The sequence below is a fragment of the Rhamphochromis longiceps genome, linkage group LG6 (assembly GCF_057381845.1).
Source record: "Rhamphochromis longiceps isolate RC_006_pf linkage group LG6, R_longiceps_female_GT1.1, whole genome shotgun sequence".
Classification (NCBI taxonomy): Eukaryota; Metazoa; Chordata; class Actinopteri; order Cichliformes; family Cichlidae; genus Rhamphochromis; species Rhamphochromis longiceps.
The window spans coordinates 13,665,293-13,689,580 of record NC_140562.1 but is presented as its reverse complement, the minus strand read 5'-3'; the positions used below and the strand labels follow the sequence as shown (position 1 = coordinate 13,689,580).

Below are 24,288 nucleotides of genomic sequence, written 5' to 3'. Positions count from 1 at the left end.
AATAAAGAAGTTATACAGCTTATCCTTTTTTGGACCGAGTATTAAGGAAATGTAAACTCACTGTGACAGTGTCACGTAAGTCTCTGCCTCTCCCTACACTGTGGGTTAATCTACCTCTGATTGGTTGATGTAAGTCTGCAGTATTTGCTTCCCTTTTCTTTTTCACTTGTTCTTCATATTCACTCCATACATACACTTACAAATACACTCAAGTCATTGAAGGTTTCCCTTAAGCTGTGTGATAAAAGGGACCCTAAAATGCCACCAGACCATCAGCAGTATATGGATCCACATACCATAACACAACCTCCATGGTGCTTTACAGCTAGCTGCAGACAATCACTGAACCACTATATTCACATTGGATTGAGTCCATTAGACCTGTTTTCACTGATTTTCAGTCCAGTTCTTGTGTAAATTAGCACAGTTCAGCCTTTTACAGAAGATAACAGTATGTTTTTAAGGCCTGCCACCAGTTTCATCACATTTCCTTAGAGAGACACTGCACACCACACATATAGCTCTATGGGAATTTTCTTGCAAGTGTACAAATACTATTGCATGCCTGTTGTGTGTTATATTAAACATTTTTCATAGACTCAGCTGAAAAATTAAAACAAATTACGAATTTTTGATACATGGTGGCAGTAATGAGCTTTGAACTTGTATTGATACTTTAATGAAAATATTATTTTTGTTTGAATTTTTTTCTAATCAATTAGTGTCTTAATCAAATTGCCTGGATAAATTGTTTGGGTGAGTTAACTTTGATTCCCCCAAAATAGAAGAAGCACAATGTAAATAATATCTCTTCAAATCTCAGTTGTTACCCTCAATGGCTAATCAAAGCACTCGAAATCACTTTCAGTTATGTACTGATGTACAAAACAATGGACATAAGGAGCTTCTTTCAAAGAAAAAACTCAGGTAGATGTTATTTTATATATTATGCTTTGTGTGTTGTTCAGTATATTTCTATGCAAAACAAGATGAATTTCAATACACAGCAGTATATTCACAATTGAAACCAGATATTTACATACACTTTAGTGAAAAACAAAAAAATGTTTTTTCTTTACTGTTGAACATCAATTTTAGAGTAAACTTTTTTGTTTTAGATCAATAAATATTGAAATATCTTTTGAATTAGTTAAATGTCAGAATAAAGAGAGACCTGTCTATTTTTATCACTTTCATCAAATGTAGGAGTACATGTACACTAAGTTTATTGTTAATTAATAAGAAAACTCCAGACGATTGCATTCTGAGCTTAAGAAGCTTCTGGTTGGTTGGTAGAGTCCATGTGAGTAAATTGGTGGCACAGCTGTGGATGCATATAAGGCAAAACACAGAGCCTGTTTCTCTGACATGCAAAAATCAAGAGATATCAACCAAAACACCAAGAAAAGAACTGTGGAGCTCCATAAGTGTGGCTCAATTTTGAATACAATAATACATACAATTTCTCTCTATTTAACAAATATGTTGTTTATATTTATATATGTATTTTATATCTAAAAAAAATAAGCATTTAGTCTGATTTGATGTTTAACAATTAAACAAGTGTTTATGTTTTTATCTGAAGAGTATGTAAATATCTGGTTTCAACTATATTTGATGATGTTGCTGTTTGGCTTGATTGTCAGCACAAAGAGGGAGAGAGAGGAACAGAGAGGGAACAAGAGCAGGTGAGACAGACCTGTTAGTCAAATGGTTGCTTGTCAAAACACATTACAACATGTATCTAGTACAACATGTCACATTCACCCAATTACAATTAAACTGATTCTTCCTAACTACATTCATACACATTCACACTCTTATATCAGTTGCATGCAAGTAGCTGACTATGTAAGCAATCTGGACACTACAGCTTTAAGCAGCCGCGCGCTCCCGCTGATGGTAATCACGGTCACTTTTTGGCACAACACCTGGAGCTAGGAGGAAAACAATCGCATGAGTGCTGCTGTTTGACTGAGGAAGAATAAAGTAGTCGTGGTAGGGATGGGTATCGTTTAGGTTTTATCTGATACCGGTGCCAAACCGGTACTTCTGAAACGGTGCCGGTGCTTAAACGATGCTCGAACAGGTGCTTAAAGAATGGAGAACACATCTCATGTTTAGCTGTTTTTTTGTAAAAATAATCAATGTTAGCCTTTTCTGCAGCTATAGGGCATATATGGTATCACTCTTGGCTGGAAGCAGTGCTTAAACAATGGAAAAAACACAAACTTTGTTCACAGAGAGAGAGAGAGCAGAAAGAGAGAGAGAGAGAGAGAATGAGAGAGAGCAGAAAGAGAGAGAGAGAGAGAGAAAGAGAGAGAGCAGAAAGAGAGAGAGCAGAAAGAGAGCGAGAGAGAGAGAGAGAGAGAGAGCGAGTTTTGAGATGTGAGAGATTTGTGACGTTTAGCGTGTTTGGAGTGTGTAGTCAATCTGTTGTCTTGTGTAGTTAGTGTGTAGTGTTGTGGATAGTTTTGTGTTTTGTGTCAGAACAATGAGGTGACTGCTGTCTCCAGGTAGAATCAGGATGATGCACCTGCTGCTGTCAGACCTGCAGGTATCAGGCTGTGATGTTCTCCTTTATAGAGGACAGAAATTATTTTTTTGGAGTGGCACAAAAAATTTGTGTGGCATCTTATTGCATGCAGAACAGCTGATTGTTCTGTAAATAGTTTGAAATGGTTATTTAAAAAAGGGGTAAAAGGTAAATGGCTGCAAGTAACTTTGTTATTTTCAAAACTTGTGCGTATGATTTTAAAATTGACAATTTATATTTGTATTTAAAGAAATATGAAATGAAATATGATTCATTACACATGTCTGTTACAGTAAAAAATATAAGCTTTTTTACTCGGATTTTATGTTTTTTGTCTGATTTTAGATCAGTTGTGTTAATACAGTATGTCAAAATGTAAACCTGACTGTAAATTCAGACACGTGAGGCTGTGCTGAAAAGGATGATACCAAACAAGGCAAAGTAAAAAGTTTTTAAAGGTAAAATGTGGAGGGAAAATCAAAAGTAGTCAAAAATGGCCAATTACACCCAGGACCCCAGAGGGTTAAACATTTTTTTAAAGTAATGCAACAGTTACTTTTCAAGTAATTAATTACTTTTAGAATATTGTAACTCAGTTACTAACTCTTACTTTTTTGAAGAAGAAACTAGCAAATGGGAGCACGTTTGTGTCATGAATGACGATCTTCTATTGTGTCTTTATTAAGAAATGATATCCTTTTTGTGATTCTATGATTAATCTTGTGTCAGCATGAAAACTTCTCTACCAGACTCAGGATGTCATAAACTGGCCGTAGCGACTCTACTGGATGCACGGCAGTAAGAATCAACACACCCACATATGCCTACAGCTGCATTCGATCCATTATTCTTCCTCTCTCGTTGTCCTCATTATACTAGAGGACAATATATGCATTGTTCTACTGGTCATTGCTTTGCACAACATGGTAAAAAAAAGTATACTCACAAATCTCCAGTGCAATGGAGGCCTATGAGCATACTTTCTGTGTATGTATTATTGTAGGGTCTACCTTAAAATACGAAGCACCTTGATGCGACTGTTGTTGTGATTTGGCGCTATATAAATACAATTTCATTGAATATAGAGCACCTGCCTCCTCATTGTGCTGCCTGTTGTTGTTGTTGTTGTTGTTGTGGTTGTTATGACCATTGCTTAACCCCACACATCAGTGATCCAAGATCAAAGATGTTTGAAAGCAGTATGGTGTGAAAACATGGCCCTTTGCAACACTTTGGGGTCATTGTTGTCCACAAGGACCACAGGTATTATAAAATCCAATAAAAACCCCATTAATAAATCAAATTACTTAAAACTTATTCCAATCATGCATAGCATAGTAATGAATAACTTCTGTTATTTTCAGACCATTTGATGAATAAAAAACACATTTTTGATAGCAAAAGATTTCTTTAGAGGACAAAAATGACCCAAGGACAACACAAGGGCTAAAGATAAAGTTTATTATTCTACTTGTAATACAAAATGTTTGTTACATGTTCATAAATATGAAGTCTGTCCTATAAATCTCCAATGGATTTATGATGAAGACATTTTTGACTTTACAAGAAATTGAGTTCAACTGTTTGTTTGTTCTTTAATGCAATTTTTAGAACAATTTTGCTGGCATGTTGGGCAAAGCCTGAGATAATGATGACCTTTTAATGTGTCAAAGACACTTTAAGAAACACATTTTAATATATACATATATAGATAAAGAGCTGCTCTTGAGGGTTCCTCTTATCTAGTGTGAGACAGAGCCTGAGAACGATTGTCTCAACATAAAAAGCTGGTAACCATTACAAATGCTTTAGTTTCAGTTCCTATGAGGGTTTGAACGAAGCCTGTCAAGATTGACCACAGTTTGTTCATACTCATCAGAAAAAGTAAATACAAGAAGTGAATGTAATACCAACATCATGAACAGAACAATTTAAGTCCAGATGTGTTTTTATATTTTATCTTCTTTAAGTTGATGTGTTGTACAGGCTCTAGGTGTCCACAGCCTGGTCATTGAGTTTTATTGATAATCATAAAATAAACTCACTCAGGTGTTGTGTTGTCTCTGAAGTTGACAACAGCGTAGGGGACATGCTCCTGCTCTTGAAATGACTGAACAGTGGAGTAGGGATGTTCTGTTTGGATCTTGGACAAGTTGATCTCGCTGTAGTCAAGTTCCTGCTCTGCTGGTTGAGCTGAGATGTCGTCATGCTGGGGTCCAAAATTTACCTGATAAAAAAAAGAAATAACATGTTAATAACATGTTAAAAGGGGCTAACGATGGCTCCCGGGCCTGGCAGATCCCCATGTACTAAATAGAAGCGAAGAAGTTAAAGAATGGAGAACCAGGAGGGAGGGAGGGTGGAGCATGTAAACAAGAATGATCAGCTTGCAGAACTGGGGGAACCTATATAGATGACAGCTGGAACTACGGTGTTTGTAGGGGTAGTCCTGCTCCTGAAATTCCAATACATAATCTCCAATATTTGTTAAAATGAAGCTGCTCTGTCATGCATGAAGGAATAATCTAGATAGATCAAGGGGATGTTCCTCTGTTGTAGAAGAATTATTGCATTTATTTTGTTTACCTGCTCCAAGTTTTCCATTGTTTCACTTGTTGATGATTGGCTAGAAGTTCTCCTTTTTCTGGTTAATGAAATAAGGGAATATGAAAGTGAACAGATGGTGTCAGGTCAGTGTGTGAATGACAGTTTGAAAGAGAACACAGTGATGCTCACCTAACACACCAGCAGACAGTGAGAAGTATTAAAAGGAGCAGAGCTGCAGAAACTCCTGCAGCTGCTGGTGTCCATGTTCCTGTGATACTTTGGACAGTGAGAGTCTTTGGAGCAGAGCTGATATCTTTGTTGCTTTTCACAGCACAGGAGTAGCTTCCTGCATCCTCCCTGCTGACTGGGTCTAGGATCAGATGTTTGTTCTGGTTCTCTCTCGGGGTCAGAGGTCGACTGTTCAAGTACCAAATGTAGTTTGTGTTGTCAGTCAGAGGACAGCTGGTGCTGCAGGACAGTGTGACTCTCTGACCCTCTGTCACCACTGCAGAAGGACTCATCTTCACTCTCAGCTCTGAAAAACACTTAAACTTGTCAGTAACTGTAAGAGATATTTTATGTTAAGTGTTTCTTATAAACAGCAGGTTGGTGTTTAGCGTCAATGTTACAAAGTGAGTGAGAGAATATTTTTCTTTTACAAATATGAAAACTGTATTAGGTTTAAGAAAAGAAAACTAAATAATTTAGTAAAGATTTTATTGTAAAGGATAACATAAAGAGCTTTAACTCTATGTAGGAGATGACAGATTTAATTGCTCACATAACTTAACATTTGTCTGTCTGTTCTTTCTCTGTTTGGGGACTGATAACCATGCATGGACTGAAACAGAAAAATTAGACTAAAAAAACCTTTCATCACTGACTGAATGAGGAAATAAAATTGCATCAGTTTGTATAAACATCTTGAAACGTCTGATGACTCCATCATGGATCAGGTTGTGTCTCCTTGACCAGTTTGCATAGATGAATGATGGTGCTTCATGCTGTTTGTAACCCAAAACGAGCCCACTGGCAGTAAATGGTCCAAGGGCCACAAATCTTAGTGTACGTGTGACAGCTGTGACATTACTGGAGGACATTTTTAGTTGTAAACCCGAGTGGATGAACCATAATCAATGGATTTATGAACTGGAATTCTGGCTGTGTTGGACTGAAACCTGGAAGAGGTTTGGTGATTTTGTGCTGAGTCTCTGCTTCTCCTTGATGTTCTCTCTCCTTCAAAGCAACACAAGACTACATTTAAAGTCTAAAGTTGTGGACATTTTCAGTAACAATAAAGCTGAAAACGTGTGTATAAATATTACATCTCTAAAATCGTTCTCACAGATTGTTCTAGTCCTTATGCTAACACATACCTGGGAACTATTTTCACCACTAAAGTAACAAGTGCAAACATAGGTGAGCAGAGCTTCTGTTAATTGCCATTAATAGCTAATAATTGCAGCTAACTCTGGAGTTGCTCGTGGATTTCATCATCAAGCTGAAACGTTGTAGTCATGCAGCTGTAGGCTGTTAGAGCTGGCTGAGTCTCCCCACTACCAGCTTAGATTAGTTTCTGTTAGCTTATTTGAGTAACACACAGGACTAACTGGGATCTAAACAATGAACAGTGAGTCAAACAAGCTGTAATTACCTGTGACAATCAGAGTAACTCCAGGAAAATCAAACTGTTTCACTTCTTCATTTCCTGTTGTGATGGTGAACCTGTATTCTGCTGAGTCATCTCTCTTCAGCTTCTTTAATCTGAGGATGTGTTGGTTCTTCATGCTGTCATCATACTCCACATGATCTGCATCCTCAGTCAGGTTCCTCCTGACGTCCTCCTCAGCATTTCTCTTGACTTTATACCAACATTTAGACTGTATCTGCTCGTAGTCAGGATGTGAGTATTTACTGGAGATGTTGACTGAAGATCCTTCCAGAGCACAGATTCTGCTGTGGACATAATTCAACGTCCAGCAGGAATCATTTACACCTGAAATATGGATGAAACAGAGAAGAGATATTTAAACTTAATTAGTCAAATCAGTTTATTTCTATCACACATTTAAGCACAACAACAAGTAAAAAGCACTTTAAAGTATGCTTATAATAAAAACAACCAAATAATTAATAAAAGCAATAATGAAATAATAACATTAAATATATATAAAAGAAGAAAGAAATACACTGGGCAAAATGACAGACTGAGTTACTCTTGGGTGAGACTGAAAAAGCTGAGCAGAAGTCAGGAGATGAATACTGTTAGTATCATAGATGAGCAGATCTGAAGAGGGAGAGTTTTGGATCTGCAGCTGAGAATTGTGATGTGATCACCAACGTTTTAAAACTGATCCTGAACTTTACAGGAAACCAGTGTGATGATTAGTCTTAATTGCAAGAAGTGGTGGTAATACTTTGTAAGTGGAGAGACAGTAAGTTTACTCACAGACGTCAGCAGAGCGAACATCCTCAAGACCTTTTACAGCACAAGACAAACCGTCATGATTAGATCTGGAAACTAGAATCTGTTTTCCCTCCTGCACTGTAGGCTTTCTGGTCTCATACCACACAAAGGAAATCAGAGGCTCAGTCAGAAAACAGCTGCTGTTACAGGTCAGTCTGATGTGACCTCTGTGTTCAGCAGGAGTCCTCTGGACATGAATTTCTGTTGGGAGATGATGAACACATTTTCCACCAGTTCATCTCTGTCATGTCAAATAAATTAACAAATAAAAATGAAATTTCAAAGTGCAGTTTGTCCAGAACTTCACCTCTGGGATATGTGATGGAGCAGGACTCGTCCACTGATGTCTGCTGAGAAGAACACATTCTCCCTTTAGCATAGGTCACACTGAAGCAGGTCTCTGTGATGGAACCTGAGAAAAACCAACAACTTTCAGTAAATTCATTAGAGTCTGAAGAGTAAAGTGTTTGTGTTTAACATCTCATAACATGATGAGGAGGTGTCCATCATGACTCACCCACAGAGACTTCAGGGGCTCTGAGATGCTCGTAGCCTTTGACAGCACAGGAGTATGTGACTGCTTCCTCACTGCTGAGCAGCTCTTGGTACCAGGGAGACCAGTCCTCATAGAGAAACTCTCTGTTCTTGTACCAGATGTAGGCTGCAGGCTTTTCAGTCAGAGGACAGCTGCTGCTGCACATCAGTGTTACTGTCTGTCCCTCTGTGGCAGGAATCACCTTTACCTGCAGCTCTGAGAGGTCACATGACCAACATGAATACACTGATCATTCATAAACTCATTAATTTGTGATGCATTTGTAAAAAGAACTGTACCTGTAACTAGGAGATGAATTCCACTTTGTTGGCACTTTGATCTGTCAGCAGTTTTAATGCAGCAGTAAAAATTTGCATCTCTCTCTGTCAGATTATTGATTGTTAGAGTGAAATTACTCTCTGCTGACATGCTGTACTTTACATGTGTTTCCTCTACTGAGAACATTATCTTGGAGACAGTATCGTGTCCAGTGTACCAGCCATTTCTTGCAGTGGGATGTTGATGTGAGCAGGGCAGATTCACTGATGAACCTTTCAAGGCACAGATGCTGTTTGCTTTTCCCTGAACACCTTTAACACAACATGTGATTAGAAAACATGGTGAACATTTATGCTAACTTTCTTTTCTGTGCTAATCTGTGATGACAGCATGTTACTGTGAAGGATCACAATCTGGTGCTTTGATACACTTGACAGTTCAGAACAGTAAAAGTACAAATCCTGTTAACTGTGAATCTTCTGTTCTCTAAAATCATTTTGTAACTTTCTGCAGGTTTGACACTAAAACTCCTGCCTTCCACAAACATCATCACAGTCATCATGAGGAGGAGAAACAAATTATTCCTACCTGAGAGACACAGAATGAAACCCATGAACAAACATCCAGCTTCGGCCAACAACATGGCTGCTGTAGATTTTCTCTTCTAATGAGAAAGTTGATGTATGATGATTGTAAAGAGCCGATCACTGCTGCTCTCAGAGTTTCAGAAATATCAGAAACATGAATGTTAAAAATCAACATCTGTCTACCAGGAATCACTGACTTGTGTGAGTGTGTCAGCAGACAAACTGCATTCAGCTTTAACACCATCACTTCCTCATTTACTTATTTGCCCCACAAAGAGCCCTCTAGTGAAGAATCCATGTATTGACCTCAAATAAATGTATTTTCTATTTCTTGTCATCATTATTAAAATTATAATATTGTTTTTTAGTTTACAAAATGTAAAAATTGCAATATCATTAAATTTCACATAAATATTTTGTGTTTATTTACAACAAAAAACCTTCAGTGATAACAATGAGAACGTGAAGATGTTTGTTGTTGTTAATTTAACAGATGTTAAACCTCCAAACATGATGTCTTTAATGTTTTAATTTTTGACACAAACAATGTGAAGGATTTTTATGTTTGAAGCTGCAAATCACCCAGAAAGTAACACAACGCGCACAACTATTGATAATGGATTGCATATATATAGTGCTTTTCGAGACCCTCAAAGCGTTTTACGATTCCACTATTCATTCACACACTGGTGAAGGCAGCTACAGTTGTAGTCAGAACAGAAGCGAGGTTGCTGTATCACGCCCCTCTGGCCATCACCAGTAGGCGATAGGTGAAGTGTCTTGCCCAAGGGCACAACAACAGAGACTGTCCGAGCCGGGGCTCGAACCGGCAACCTTCCAATCACAAGACGAACTGCCAACTCTTGAGCTACGATCGCCCCATTCAACACAATCATGCCAGACATTGGCTGTATCCCAATTCAGGGTCTGCAGCCTTAAAGTACGCAGCCTCAACGGTCCTCAAGGGCCGCGTACTTAAAGACCGCTTAGGCTGGAAGTGCGAGGCTTGTGTAATGGGACGGTCTAGCCTCCGTTGCGCTGCCCAGGTTGTCTAGCAACCATGATACTAACAGCTGGAAACGTTTCATACAGCTTTGTTTGACAGAAATGAAGGAGAAAATCTTTTGTTCATTTGTTTGTTTCTTTCTACATGAGCTTTGATCATTCTCTGTAGGATTAAGCTCAGCTATTGAACGGAGTATATTTTAAAGGCTTTAAAACCAAGTTAGTACAAACGTCACTAATGTCACATAACTTTGCCGACATGTGGCCAACAGTAATGTTTTAATGTTCTTCATTATTAAACATTTGCACATAAATACGTGACATAATATTCAGTACTTACTTAAAGTTTACTCTTCGGGCGCCCCTCATCCGCCGTTTTTTTCGGCAAAATTATCCACACCCACCGCCGCACTATGCATTCTGGGATCTGTTGGGCCACGAAGTCTACACTGCCACAGCCTTAAAACTCAGGGAAATGAAGGATGCATTTCAGGGCCGCATTTCGAGCAGCCTTTGAATTGGGACAGCCTTTGGCGCGCCGCTGTGACGTAATCGGCCTTGAAATGCGTACTTTAAGGCTGCAGACCCTGAATTGGGATACAGACATTGACACCACATAATATCATCAGACATCTTTAAATTGAAAATCAGGTATTTGTACAGCAGATGATGTTTTTTGTAGTGTTTGCTTTCATGTTGTTCTGTCTGTAAACACAATGAAATGCATGTGATGCAAAATACAAGACCTGCTAATCGTGTTACTTTAGGCGCTTTAGGTTTTCTTACTTTCTGGGTGATCATGTCTTCAGGTCGTTCTTTTAAGTTTGTTTTTTGAACCACAATATGACCTCAAACAATTTCATGTCTCTGCTTTCACCATCAACGCTGACAGATACATGCTCTTCCACTTATATGGTTAGAGTTCACAAGGAAGGTGGAGTTTATCACAGTTTCCACAGGGCAAGAGGTGAGGCGACCCTGGACAGCCCAACAGTCTCTCACAGGGCAAACACAGAGAGAAAGAAAACTAGATGTACTCACACCTGTGAACAAACACAGGAAGAACATGTGAAGGCAAAGTCCCAGACATGAAGCCACGAGCTTGTTAAAGTGAGACGACCACCATAACCACTGCACCACCACACAGACAGAGCTTTCATGAAAACACAATGAAATTTTGGCTCGTCACATGTTTAACTGAGATCATTTGTCACTGAAAAATTATAAAGCCAAAAATTCTGGAAGAAAAATAAACAGAAAACAATTCATTCAAAGTAGATTCAGTATTTTGTCAAATATCTCATGTAATACATTCTTCACTAGAGGGCTCTTTGTGGGGCAAATAAGTAAATGAGGAAGTGATGGTGTTAAAGCTGAATGCAGTTTGTCTGCTGACACACTCACACAAGTCAGTCATTCCTGTCAGACAGAAGTTGATTTTTAACATTCATGTTTCTGATATTTCTGAAACTCTGAGAGCAGCAGTGATCGGCTCTTTATAATCATCATACATCAACTTTCTCATTAGAAGAGAAAATCTACAGCAGCCATGTTGTTGGCCGAAGCTGGATGTTTGTTCATGGGTTTCATTCTGTGTCTCTCAGGTAGGAATAATTTGTTTCTCCTCCTCATGATGACTGTGATGATGTTTGTGGAAGGCAGGAGTTTTAGTGTCAAATAGGGTTGCCAACTCCCTGAAAAATAAATAAGGGACACCTCGTGGCCAGGGCCGGGCGACCCAGTTGTCTTCACCCTTCCCAGTGTGGTGAATTTTCTAGCTCTTTTTTTGTGTGTGAAATTATTTTTTTAACCCTTTGACTTGAATTTGATTTAAGTAGATGTGTATTCTTTGTGATATGAACACATGTGAAACAAATGATCATTTAGCCATTTATTTTTAGCTCAAAATGACAACATTAACACAATAAAACAGGTCTCTTTCTTAAACAGAAGCCTGTCATGCTTAACTTTTGAGAATATAAGTAAATCTTTCTTTAAAAGAACTCTGTCCTGCTTAACTTAAAATTATAGAAAACAATAGAAAGAAAAACATTCTTGTAACAGTGCACATTTAGTGCATTTAGTACAATCGGCTTCAGTTGAAATATTATTTCAGCTTTTCTAATGCTAATCAGCTGCTCCTGTTTGTAAACCCGCTTGTTCCCATGATTACGCATCTTAACTCATCATCATTATTCATCTATGTATTACTTTTATGTATTAGTCATCTATTTGTTGTAATCATCTATCCTTGCAGTCGTTTATTACACAAAATAAATTATATTATCACACTTCTGGCCACATAGCGCTGATATTCATTGCACATGCCCATATTAACTTTTTCCAGCCAGGTGTTTTCCTTTTCCCATTCTTCCCTTTCTCTGAGGGGAACAAACATTGCTGCTCTAATGCTGGGCTCACACTGTGCGGTTTTAGGCCCATTTTGAGACGATTTTTGACCGATTTTGGCCTTCATCGTGCATCGTGTAGTATACGTGGGGTAACGAGAAGTGATTAACACCTCACGACCAGCTCCCGATCATCAATCGCTCGTGAGGGTGTCACCACAGCCGCTCACACTGCTCGCGCGCAAACACGTAAACGTTGGTGAAAAAGACGGCGCAGCACGGCTGTGCAGCGTGTGATCTGGACACAAGCGATGGAGGCACAACTTGTAGAACTTTGGAAAGCTCATCCGAACCTTTTCGATGTGGCCTCACAAAATTATCACGACCACAACAACCGTGAAAATAGTTGGATTTACACTGCTGCTCAATCACAGCTGCCTGATCATGTTTTTCATTAGCAATTTAGCAAAGTTGATGGTGGTGGTGTGTCTGTGTGAGTGAAAGACAGAGAGAGCGAGCGACAGAATTTCTGTTATAACCTTCGTGTTATGGACGCACAGTGTGAGCACTCAGGTCGCATCAGAGCATCGGGCCGTATAGTGTGAGACCCTGCACGTGACCTACCAACTTCTAACCCCTGCGAGTCAATCGTGCAGTTTGAGCAGGAGCTGAATAACGTGACTGAAAAAATCGCACAGTGTTTGCCCAGCTTTAGGTGTACTGTCATCCGAGACTTGCACCGCAGTGTCGGCGTTTGTTTCCCTGTTGGCCATGCTTCTTGTTGTGGTCATCTGTTGTCTTCCGGTATTTTCTCCGTAAGCGACCTTTCCTCGACCAATGAGATGAGCGGTAATCTGAATTGTCATACTCGAATTGTCATAAGTGTGCTGTCAGCTCATTGGTCACAAAGCAGGAGAGGGGCTGGGAATTATGTTTTCAAACAAAGCGTTAATTCCATTAAAAGTTATAGACTACTTTTGATTCTCACTGTATTACGGGACAAAGTGCGTCCCTTATTAGCTCAATACGGGACGTGTACTTTTGTTTCGAAATACGGGACGATTCCGTATTTTAAGGGACGGTTGGCAACCCTAGTATCAAACCTGCAGAAAGTTACAAAATGATTTTAGAGAACAGAAGATTGACAGTTAACAGGATTTGTACTTTTACTGTTCTGAACTGTCAAGTGTATCAAAGCACCAGATTGTGATCCTTCACAGTAACATGCTGTCATCACAGATTAGCACAGAAAAGAAAGTTAGCATAAATGTTCACCATGTTTTCTAATCACATGTTGTGTTAAAGGTGTTCAGGGAAAAGCAAACAGCATCTGTGCCTTGAAAGGTTCATCAGTGAATCTGCCCTGCTCACATCAACATCCCACTGCAAGAAATGGCTGGTACACTGGACACGATACTGTCTCCAAGATAAAGTTCTCAGTAGAGGAAACACATGTAAAGTACAGCATGTCAGCAGAGAGTAATTTCACTCTAACAATCAATAATCTGACAGAGAGAGATGCAAATTTTTACTGCTGCATTAAAACTGCTGACAGATCAAAGTGCCAACAAAGTGGAATTCATCTCCAAGTTACAGGTACAGTTCTTTTTACAAATGCATCACAAATGAATGAGTTTATGAATGATCAGTGTATTCATGTTGGTCATGTGACCTCTCAGAGCTGCAGGTAAAGGTGATTCCTGCCACAGAGGGACAGACAGTAACACTGATGTGCAGCAGCAGCTGTCCTCTGACTGAAAAGCCTGCAGCCTACATCTGGTACAAGAACAGAGAGTTTCTCTATGAGGACTGGTCTCCCTGGTACCAAGAGCTGCTCAGCAGTGAGGAAGCAGTCACATACTCCTGTGCTGTCAAAGGCTACGAGCATCTCAGAGCCCCTGAAGTCTCTGTGGGTGAGTCATGATGGACGCCTCCTCATCATGTTATGAGATGTTAAACACAAACACTTTACTCTTCAGACTCTAATGAATTTACTGAAAGTTGTTGGTTTTTCTCAGGTTCCATCACAGAGACCTGCTTCAGTGTGACCTATGCTAAAGGGAGAATGTGTTCTTCTCAGCAGACATCAGTGGACGAGTCCTGCTCCATCACATATCCCAGAGGTGAAGTTCTGGACAAACTGCACTTTGAAACTTCATTTTTATTTGTTAATTTATTTGACATGACAGAGATGAACTGGTGGAAAATGTGTTCATCATCTCCCAACAGAAATTCATGTCCAGAGGACTCCTGCTGAACACAGAGGTCACATCAGACTGACCTGTAACAGCAGCTGTTTTCTGACTGAGCCTCTGATTTCCTTTGTGTGGTATGAGACCAGAAAGCCTACAGTGCAGGAGGGAAAACAGATTCTAGTTTCCAGCGCTAATCATGACAGTTTGTCTTGTGCTGTAAAAGGTCTTGAGGATGTGCGCTCTGCTGACATCTGTGAGTAAACTTATTGTCTCTCCACTTACAAAGTATTACCACCACTTCTTGCAATTAAGACTAATCATCACACTGGTTTCCTGTAAAGTTCAGGATCAGTTTTAAAACGTTGGTGATCACATAACAATTCTCAGCTGCAGATCCAAAACTCTCCCTCTTCAGATCTGCTCATCTATGATACTAACAGTATTCATCTCCTGACTTCTGCTCAGCTTTTTCAGTCTCACCCAAGAGTAACTCAGTCTGTCATTTTGCCCAGTGTATTTCTTTCTTCTTTTATATATATTTAATGTTATTATTTCATTATTGCTTTTATTAATTATTTGGTTGTTTTTATTCTAAGTATACTTCAAAGTGCTTTTTACTTGTTGTTGTGTTTAAATGTGTGATAGAAATAAACTGATTTGACTAATTAAGTTTAAATATCTCTTCTCTGTTTCATCCATATTTCAGGTGTAAATGATTCCTGCTGGGCGTTGAATTATGTCCACAGCAGAATCTGTGCTCTGGAAGGATCTTCAGTCAACATCTCCAGTAAATACTCACATCCTGACTACGAGCAGATACAGTCTAAATGTTGGTATAAAGTCAAGAGAGAAGCTGAACAGCTGACTGAGGATGCAGATCATGTGGAGTATGATGACAGCATGAAGAACCAACACATCCTCAGATTAAAGAAGCTGAAGAGAGATGACTCAGCAGAATACAGGTTCACCATCACAACAGAAAATGAAGAAGTGAAAGAGTTTGATTTTCCTGGAGTTACTCTGATTGTCACAGGTAATTACAGCTTGTTTGACTCACTGTTCATTGTTTAGATCCCAGTTAGTCCTGTGTGTTACTCAAATAAGCTAACAGAAACTAATCTAAGCTGGTAGTGGGGAGACTCAGCCAGCTCTAACAGCCTACAGCTGCATGACTACAACGTTTCAGCTTGATGATGAAATCCACGAGCAACTCCAGAGTTAGCTGCAATTATTAGCTATTAATGGCAATTAACAGAAGCTCTGCTCACCTATGTTTGCACTTGTTACTTTAGTGGTGAAAATAGATCCCAGGTATGTGTCAGCATAAGGACTAGAACAATCGGTGAGAACGATTTGAGAGATGTAATATTTATACACATGTTTTAACCTTTACAGTTACTGAAAGAGTCAAAAAGAAAATGTCCACAACTTTAGACTTTAAATGTAGTCTTGTGTTGCTTTGAGGGAGAGAGAGCATCAAGGAGAAGCAGAGACTCAGCACAAAATCACCAAACTTCTTCCAGGTTTCAGTCCAACACAGCAGGAATTCCAGTTCATAAATCCATTGATTATGGTTCAATTTGTCACGGTTCTGGGTCCGTTGGACCCAGTATTTTGAGTTTTATTATGTTTGGGTTTTAGTTTTGGATTGTTTTCTTCTTCTCTTGTTGTGTTTATGGTGATGATTATGATGTTTATTATTAGAGTTCCATGTTTCTGTTTATCTGGGTTTAAGATGCGGGTTTAGTTTATATGTTATTTCCTGTCTGTCTCTCGATGTCGAGCCTGCGTGTGATGTTTTATTGTGAAGGTCTGCGTCTCATGTGAGTGTGTTCAGTTTTACCTCTGTCTCGTCTCACTGATTGTTCCCAGCTGTGTCCACCACCTGTGTGTAATTCCCGTGTTTCTCTGTGTGTATTTAAGTCGTGTCCTCCGTCATTGTAGTTGCTGGTCCGTCTGTGTATTCCACTCTGCGTCATCTGTGTATCTACCATGTCTCACCCGTGTGTTCTCCCTTGCTGTCCATCGTCATTCTCCTCTGCTCGTTCTCATTCAGGTTTGTGCTTTGTAGTTTAGTTGTTCTCCAGTCTAGTTTAGTTCGAGCTCCGTTTGCTGTTTGTCCCTATTTATTTCATGTTCAATAAACCACCTTCACTTCTCCACTACTGCCTGCGATTGGATCCTCATTTATTATTTTCACACGGCTCTCCTCACCCGCCGTGACACAATTCTCTCAGGTTTCCTACTAAAGATGTTCTCCAGTAATGTAAAAGGTGTCACACGTACAGTAAAGTAATATTTTTACATTTCTGGCCGTTTGAACATTTACTGTCAGTAGGTTCATTTTGGGTAAAAATCTTTACTAAATTATCTTTTTTTTTTTCTTCAATTTAATACAGTTCTAATATTTGTAAAAACAAAAAAATTTTCTCACTCACTTTGTAACATTGATGCCTGAAAACCAACCTGCTGTTTATAAGAAATATCTCTTACATTTACTGACCAGTCTGAGTGTCTTTCAGAGCTGAGAGTGAAGATGAGTCCTTCTGCAGTGGTGACAGAGGGTCAGAGAGTCACACTGACCTGCAGTACCAGCTGTCCTCTGACTGACAACACAAACTACATTTGGTATTTGAACAGTCGACCTCTGACCCCGAGAGAGAACCAGAACAAACATCTGATCCTAGACCCAGTCAGCAGGGAGGATGCAGGAAGCTACTCCTGTGCTGTGAAAACCAACAAAGAGATCAGCTCTGCTCCAAAGACTCTCACTGTCCAAAGTATCACAGGAACATGGACACCAGCAGCTGCAGGAGTTTCTGCTGCTCTGCTGGTTTTAATACTTCTCACTGTCTGCTGGTGGATCAGGTGAGGATAAAGACTGTTTCCTCTGTCAAATCTCTTAGGTTTCATCTAGAATTTACACACTAACCAGACACCACCTGTTCATGTTTGTATTCACTATTTTTCATAAACCAGAAGAAAGAGGAACTCTCACCAACCTTCAAGAAATGAAGATTTGGATGATTTGGAGGTGATAAAAATAAAGTACAGTTTTAGTACAACACAAAACATCAGTGTCATTCTATACTTTTTCATACAAGTCATTTTTTAAGAGATGATATGTTTCTTATTCATTATTTAATCAGATCATTGTTCTTTCTTAGTTTTTTGTCTTCTTTTAGTTTTTCTTCTGCTGACACAGAAATGTTATGTACCACATGTTTTAAGGTCCTGTACTCTACAGCAACAAATAATAGACCAGTCAGTTTTTTAAAAGCTTCATGATAGTTTTTTTTTTTTTTTTAAATGTCAGAGCAAATTATTTAAACAGACTCACTCACATAGTTTAACTCATATAGAAGATCTATGAATATAAGTTTGAATCTACTATTTTGGGCTAATTCTACCATCCAGCTGAGCTCTTAGTTGAAGGATCTGCAATAATGTATTCATTATTGTAAAAGTAACAATAATCATCATCATCACTGAAAATGTAACTTCTCTGTTTCTTTGTTATCATTTAAACTTTGGTCCCCAGTATGACGACATCGCAGCCCATCGAGGAGAGCAGGACCTGAACTACCAAAGACTCCACGTCTACAAGAATGAAACAGATTCTCTCTACTCCACGATTCCTCCATCTCAGCCCCGAGAACAACATCATATCCACTACAAACCTGAGTATGTCTGAAACATTAATTACACTGTAAACGAGGGCTATATTGTTACAAAACTGTAGATTATTACAGACTGGGCTTTATAATAACCTGAATAAGATCAAAGTGGATTATAGAGTTCATTACTTTGTGTTTTGAATATAGAGGGCTGTGAGCTCCTTTCCAGATTCAGTGGATCAAATAAGGAAATTGTTTTTGTTTTTGTCTTATATTTCACATAGTCAGTCATCTTTTTTTAACTAGATCAAAGAGGACTTCCAGACAGTCTCCAAGAAGAACATCAGACAACAAAGAGCAGGTACAGAACTGGATTCAAACAAAAACATCTCCTCATCTGTCGTGTTTGTCTTCACCTGAAATAATCCAAAAAGTCTTCAGCTTTTTCAGTTTTCTCACAAACTCTACCTGAAGATTTTCTTTTATAGAGTTTTTATTAGATTATATACAGTTACACCATGAACATCATGTGACAGGGACACACTACTATTATATTTTGAGATACTACAAATGCCATACATCGACAATCATTAGGCTGATATCAGGCTTACATATTATTTTTGGACATTGAACAGACGTGAAGTTTAGCCCTGACTGTACACAGATTTCACTCTGATTTGAACTACATCAAAAAGCCATGTAGTATAATTTATGTTAATAAACTAGGAAATAATTCCCTGAAACGACCACTAAAAGGCTTGTTTACCACATGTTTAACACAGACATTTATCAGTTGAGCTCTACAAAGTGATGTTTATAATGCTCTGAAAGGAGAGTGAGCTAAAGATTTAGTTTAATATAAATGTATAATTACTGTCTCGTCTCCTCAGATGAACCCTGAAAGTATCTCAGCTCAGTCAGCAGAGCAGGATGATCATCACTACAGGAGACTGCACTTCAGTCAGAACCACACAGCTGATCTCTACTCCACCATGGAGCCACTGCCTGCTCACTAAAGAAGAGTTTGTTACCATGGTGATTTAAAGGAACATTTTGCGGAGAGTTTTTGTCTGAAATAACTTCAGTGTCACAGCAGAGACACCACAGCTGGTGTGTCTGTCAGTGGGTTTCACACATTGTACTAAAACAGACAACACAGGAAAGTAATTAACAGAAATATAGAAATACTTCAGCTTCACTTTAAAGAGGTCTAATGAAAATAGGAGACATGCTAATGATATTACTCTGTGAGCTTTGGTTTGTTTTACTTTCTGGGTGCTCTGCAGCTTTGACTGTAAAATTATTAACTCTGTTTCTGACACAACATAAAACATCAAAGTCATCACGTCTGCAGGTTTAACTTCTGTCAAGTGTTGGGGGGTTTTTTCTAAACCACAAAATAACAACTAAACCACATGTCTCTGTTCCCACTGTTACACTGACAGGTATTGATGAAAATATAATTACGTTTAATTACATTACATTTAATAATTTCCTATGTGTACTTTGTAAAAACTAAACAATAAAAAGAAAAAATGCAGCAAAGAAGAAAACAAATTCTAAGGAACATTCAATATGATGTCAGTGCATCGATTCTCCACTAGAGGGCTCTGCTTTGTGGGAAAGACATATGAGGAAGTGTTGCTTTTAATGCTGAATGCAGTCTGTCTGCAGACACACTCACACGAGACATCTTTTTAACCAACAACACAAAGCATCCCTCTGAAAATGACATAAGGGCTGAACTAACAACACGTAATAGAAGCATAACAGAATTTTCATGCTGGTGAGTATTTTTTTTAGGTAGGGGAGACCGGGGATAGTTGTAACATGGGTCAGTTGTAACTCTTCCAATTTCTCCAATCAGGGCTAAGTTTCAAATGATGTGACTCATCCTGTGCATGCCCAATTCAGTTCTGCTATCACATGTGAAAAATCAGCACATTTTGTCAAACACAGACAATTTCAAGGTTCAAGGTTCTTTATTTGTCACATGCATAGTTATACAAGTATAACACACAGTGAAATGTAGCCTGACACGCTCCTCGACATGTGCAAAAATTGGGGGGGGGGGGTGTAGAGGAAGAACATTATACATATATATATACATACATATAGTATATACACTGGGTGAATGTGCAGTAGTAGCAGCAAGCAGGTGAATTCTGTACATTAATATGAATAGACATCTGACTATTTTACGGGATAGACAATATAAACATATTTAAAATTAAAGGAATTGAAATGTACATTGTGCCTTGGTTTAGAGTGTCTGGAAGAGAGTCCTGTCTCAGTCAATTATAGATGATGTGAGAGGGCGGGTGTGTGTGTTTAGGGCACGGATGGCTTGGGGATAGAAGCTCCTCTTGAGTCTCTCTGTCCTTGCCCGGAAGATGCGGAACCTTCTACCAGATTGCAGAAGTTGGAACAGTTTGTTGCCAGGATGGGACGGGTCCTTCAGTATCTGCGCTGCTCTAGTCCGGCATCTCCTGGTGTTGGTGTCCTGAAGCGGGGGGAGAGCAATCCTGCAGCAGCGTTCTGCTGTACGGATCACTCTCTGGAGAGCTTTTTGGTCCTTCACACAGCTGTTCCCAAACCACGATGTCATGTTCTGTGTGAGGATGCTCTCCACAGCGCCTGTATAGAAAATCCTGAGGATCTTTGGAGAGACCCTGAACTTCCTCAGTTGTCGTAGGTGATACAGGCGCTGCCTAGCCTTTTTGGTCTGGACCTGAATGTGGGCAGCCCATGTCAGGTCTGAGGAGATGTGGACACCGAGATACTTGAAGGACTGCACCCTCTCCACTGGAGCTCCATTGATGATAATGGGCTTGTAGTCTCTGTGCTGACCCCTTTTGAAGTCCACCACCAGCTCCTTGGTCTTGCTGACGTTCAGCTGGAGGTGGTTGTCCTGGCACCACGATGCCAGATTCTTCACTTCATCCATGTAGGCCGCCTCATCGTTGTTGGAGATGGCACCCAACACCACTGTGTCGTCAGCAAACTTCACAATGGTGTTGGAGCCGTGGATGGCCACACAGTCTGAAGTGTAGAGGGAGTAGAGCAGTGGCGAGAGGACACATCCCTGAGGTGCTCCTGTGTTGATGGTGATGCTGTTGGAGAAGCACCTGCCCACCCTCACCACCTGAGTTCTGCCAGTGAGGAAGTCCAACACCCATGCACACAGACGGCTGTTAAGTCCCGGATCCCTGAGCTTTGTGAACAGTCTGCAGGGCACTATTGTGTTAAACGCTGAACTGTAATCAACAAACAGCATTCGCACATAGTTACCCTGTTTCTTGTCCACGTGGCTGAGAGTGGTGTGTAGGATGTGGGCGATGGCATCCTCTGTGGATCTGTTGGATCTGTAGGCGAACTGCAGCGGATCTGTGGTGTCTGGGATGGAGGAGGAGATGATGTTCTTCAGCAGCCTCTCAAACACCTTCATTACTACCGAGGTCAGTGCAACTGGCCGGTAATCGTTCAGGGATGAGGGTTTGCACGAAACACGAAAAAAAGTCATTTGTATGCCAAAAAGTAAGTTTTTCTACTTTATTTCAATTTGTAATAGCATTATCTGCTTTGCAGCTAAACTCAAACTTAAATTATGTTATTTGTATGTCTATGGGGATATATTCTGTGTAAGTCTTTAGTGCTAATGTTTTAGCCGTTGGCTGTAATGTTAGCTAGTTTATGGCTATAGGAGTTCTGGGTCAGTTGTAACAGTAACAGTCTGGGTTAGTTGTAACAATAATGTATGTTACAACTTACCACACTATTACTTTAACTTATATTGAACAAGTTGGGGCAACGACATCAGCAGAGAGAGGTTCACTGGTCGCATTTGTATATGTGGTTAATGCCATTGGCAACACAATTCCTCCACTGTTTGTGTTCCCACACATACATTATGCAGACCACTGTGTCAGAGATGGACCAGTAGGAAGTACTGGTAGTGGAAATAAATCAGGATGGGTGCAAGAAACAGATTTCCTCATCTTTCTGAAGCACTTTGCAAACCACACCAAGGTAAGCCATGATAAAAAGTAATGGAATTGCGATGCTGGTGAACAACTACATTTTTTCAGCTTCATTGTTATGTTCAAAATTGGTGCAAAAGTTGTAGGTTACAATGCCCACTGAGCCAATGAGGCCAAACTCAAGGAAGACCAACCAAAATTAATGAAATATTCAGTTGCAGAAAATTCCATAACTTGTCTTTTTTGGGGGGTTGGAATATGTTCAAAAGCTAGATTTCTGCATTCTGTCACACACATTCATGTGTTGAATAAACAAAGATTACATGTTAATGTTTTGTTAGTACCCTTATTTCATTGTGTTACATTTTACCCCAGGATATGTTACAACTAACCCAGACTATGGGGTTAATTGTAACATTTCACTCTTTGTGTTTGAGACCATACCATGCAATGGGTAATTGTGCTGCAGAGAAAATAGCTGCACTATTTAATAGCAGAGACATGTAAATACTTTGCATTACATTTTGAATCCACTACCTTAAAAGAGCTTCAATTTACAGACAGAAATGTCAAAAATGTTACAACTATCCCCAGTCTCCCCTATCATTAGCCTAAAATAAATACCAGAGTCTTTATAGCCAGTCTTCAAACTCACCAGCCTTTTTGAACTAACTGTGGGATCTTCTAAATGTTAACTTTATTTATAACACACATCTGTGCTCCACAATAAACTTTTTTGAACACTTTTCTTACGTCTGCCACCGTTCTGTTGTGGAATTCTTCCAAACACGTTAATTCAAGATTCTTTCTCTTTACGTCTACAATGCTAACTTGTTAGCATAATGTTGCAAACTAGCTCTGAACTGGTATTGATACTGTAATGAAAATATTATTTTTGTTTGCATTTTTTTCTAATCAATTAGTGTCATAATTAAATTGCTGGATAAATTGGCTGGGTGAGTTAACTTTGATTCCGCCCCAAAATAGATACATAAACAAATGCCCTCGATCCTCAATGAGCTCAAATAATGTTGTAAAGGAGAGTGGACCAATATTCCTTCACATCAATGTGAAAGACTGTTAAAGTAAAAACAAAAATAAGTTATTAAAGTAAAAAAATGTGTCGGTCAGATTGGTAACAAGTCCAGACTGTTCCCTGCCTCTTTCACTATGTTATGGATAGGCTCCAGCCCCCAGCAGAAGGGGATGGATGGAAGTGAAAGAATAAAGTCTGGCTCTCAAGACTACCATGACCTGAATGACTGAGATCCTACACAGACAACATTTTAACCCATTGCTGTTTAATGTTTCATGACGTATTTATAAATTTGGACCAAGAAAGGAACAGGACCAGTTTGTGAATTAAAAAGTCACAAAACCTGAAAAGGCAGATTTTTGAGAACCAGTTCAAATGTGTTTCATGTTCAGCAGAAAATACTTTTATTTCATTGTGCTTGTTTGTTGATCTGCAAAGACAAAGAAAAAAAACTCAAATATGTTAAAGGATGAAATTTATTGTTTCACTTTTAATGCAAAATGTTTGTTACATGTTCATGAATATGAAGTCTTATTGATATTCTATCCTGTAACTATCCTGGATTTTTGATGAAGACATTTTTGACTTTACAGGAAATTGAGCTGCACTGTTTGTTTGTTTGTTTGTTTGTTTGTTTGTTTGTTTGTTTGTTTGTTTTCTTTATTACAGTCTTTGGGACTATTTTGCTCTACAGTTTTGCTGGCATGTTGAGCAAAGCCTGATATAATGATGACTTTATAATGTGTGAAAGAGACTTTAAGAGAGATATGCACATAGATAAAGCACTGTTTTTGAGGCTTCCTCTTATCCGGTGTGAGACAGAGCCTGAGAGCGATTGTCTCAACATAAAGAGCTGGTAACCATTTCAAATGTTTTAGTTTCAGTTCCTATGAGGGTTTGAAAGAAGCCTGTAAAGAGTCACCACAGTTTGTCCATACTCATCAGAAAAAGTAAATACAAGAAGTGAATGTAATACCAACATCATGAACAGAACAATTTAAGTTCTGTACAGGCAGATGCGTTGTTATATTTTATCTTCTTTAAGTTGATGTGTTGTACAGGCTCTAGGTGTCCACAGCCTGGTCATTGCGTCTGAAAGTAACAAAAATGGTGCATTAATTAAAAAAATACAAAAATACAAAAAAAAATCTAATTT

General features: G+C 39.1%; 2 protein-coding genes across 4 annotated transcripts; one reads left to right on the top strand and one right to left on the bottom strand.

The window, feature by feature from the left end:
• Positions 1-3,985: 3,985 nt before the first annotated feature.
• LOC146667632 (uncharacterized) lies at positions 3,986-10,368 on the bottom strand. Its single transcript, XM_085408493.1, has 10 exons — positions 10,297-10,368; positions 8,953-9,074; positions 8,385-8,675; positions 8,068-8,301; positions 7,858-7,962; positions 7,533-7,751; positions 6,738-7,079; positions 5,273-5,618; positions 5,123-5,180; positions 3,986-4,763 (listed from the first exon to the last, which is right to left on the bottom strand). Exons 2-10 carry the CDS (start codon positions 9,005-9,007, stop codon positions 4,578-4,580), a joined length of 1,836 nt encoding a protein of 611 aa, XP_085264619.1. The 5' UTR covers positions 9,008-9,074; positions 10,297-10,368; the 3' UTR covers positions 3,986-4,577.
• A 1,072-nt stretch (positions 10,369-11,440) lies between these two features.
• LOC146667631 (B-cell receptor CD22-like) lies at positions 11,441-20,682 on the top strand. 3 transcript variants are annotated; one of them, XR_014911960.1, is made up of 11 exons: positions 11,441-11,560; positions 13,610-13,900; positions 13,984-14,217; positions 14,323-14,427; positions 14,534-14,752; positions 15,206-15,532; positions 17,022-17,367; positions 17,479-17,533; positions 18,041-18,183; positions 18,401-18,477; positions 19,007-19,053. XR_014911960.1 is itself a non-coding variant. In XM_085408492.1 (11 exons), exons 1-11 carry the CDS (start codon positions 11,506-11,508, stop codon positions 19,130-19,132), a joined length of 1,953 nt encoding a protein of 650 aa, XP_085264618.1. In that variant the 5' UTR covers positions 11,441-11,505; the 3' UTR covers positions 19,133-20,682. The 3 variants fall into 3 exon arrangements, 2 of the variants coding, with proteins under 2 accessions (XP_085264618.1, XP_085264617.1); XM_085408492.1 differs by having other exon boundaries at positions 17,482-17,533; positions 18,423-18,477; positions 19,007-20,682; XM_085408491.1 differs by having other exon boundaries at positions 18,423-18,477; positions 19,007-20,670.
• The last annotated feature ends 3,606 nt before the right edge of the window (positions 20,683-24,288 follow it).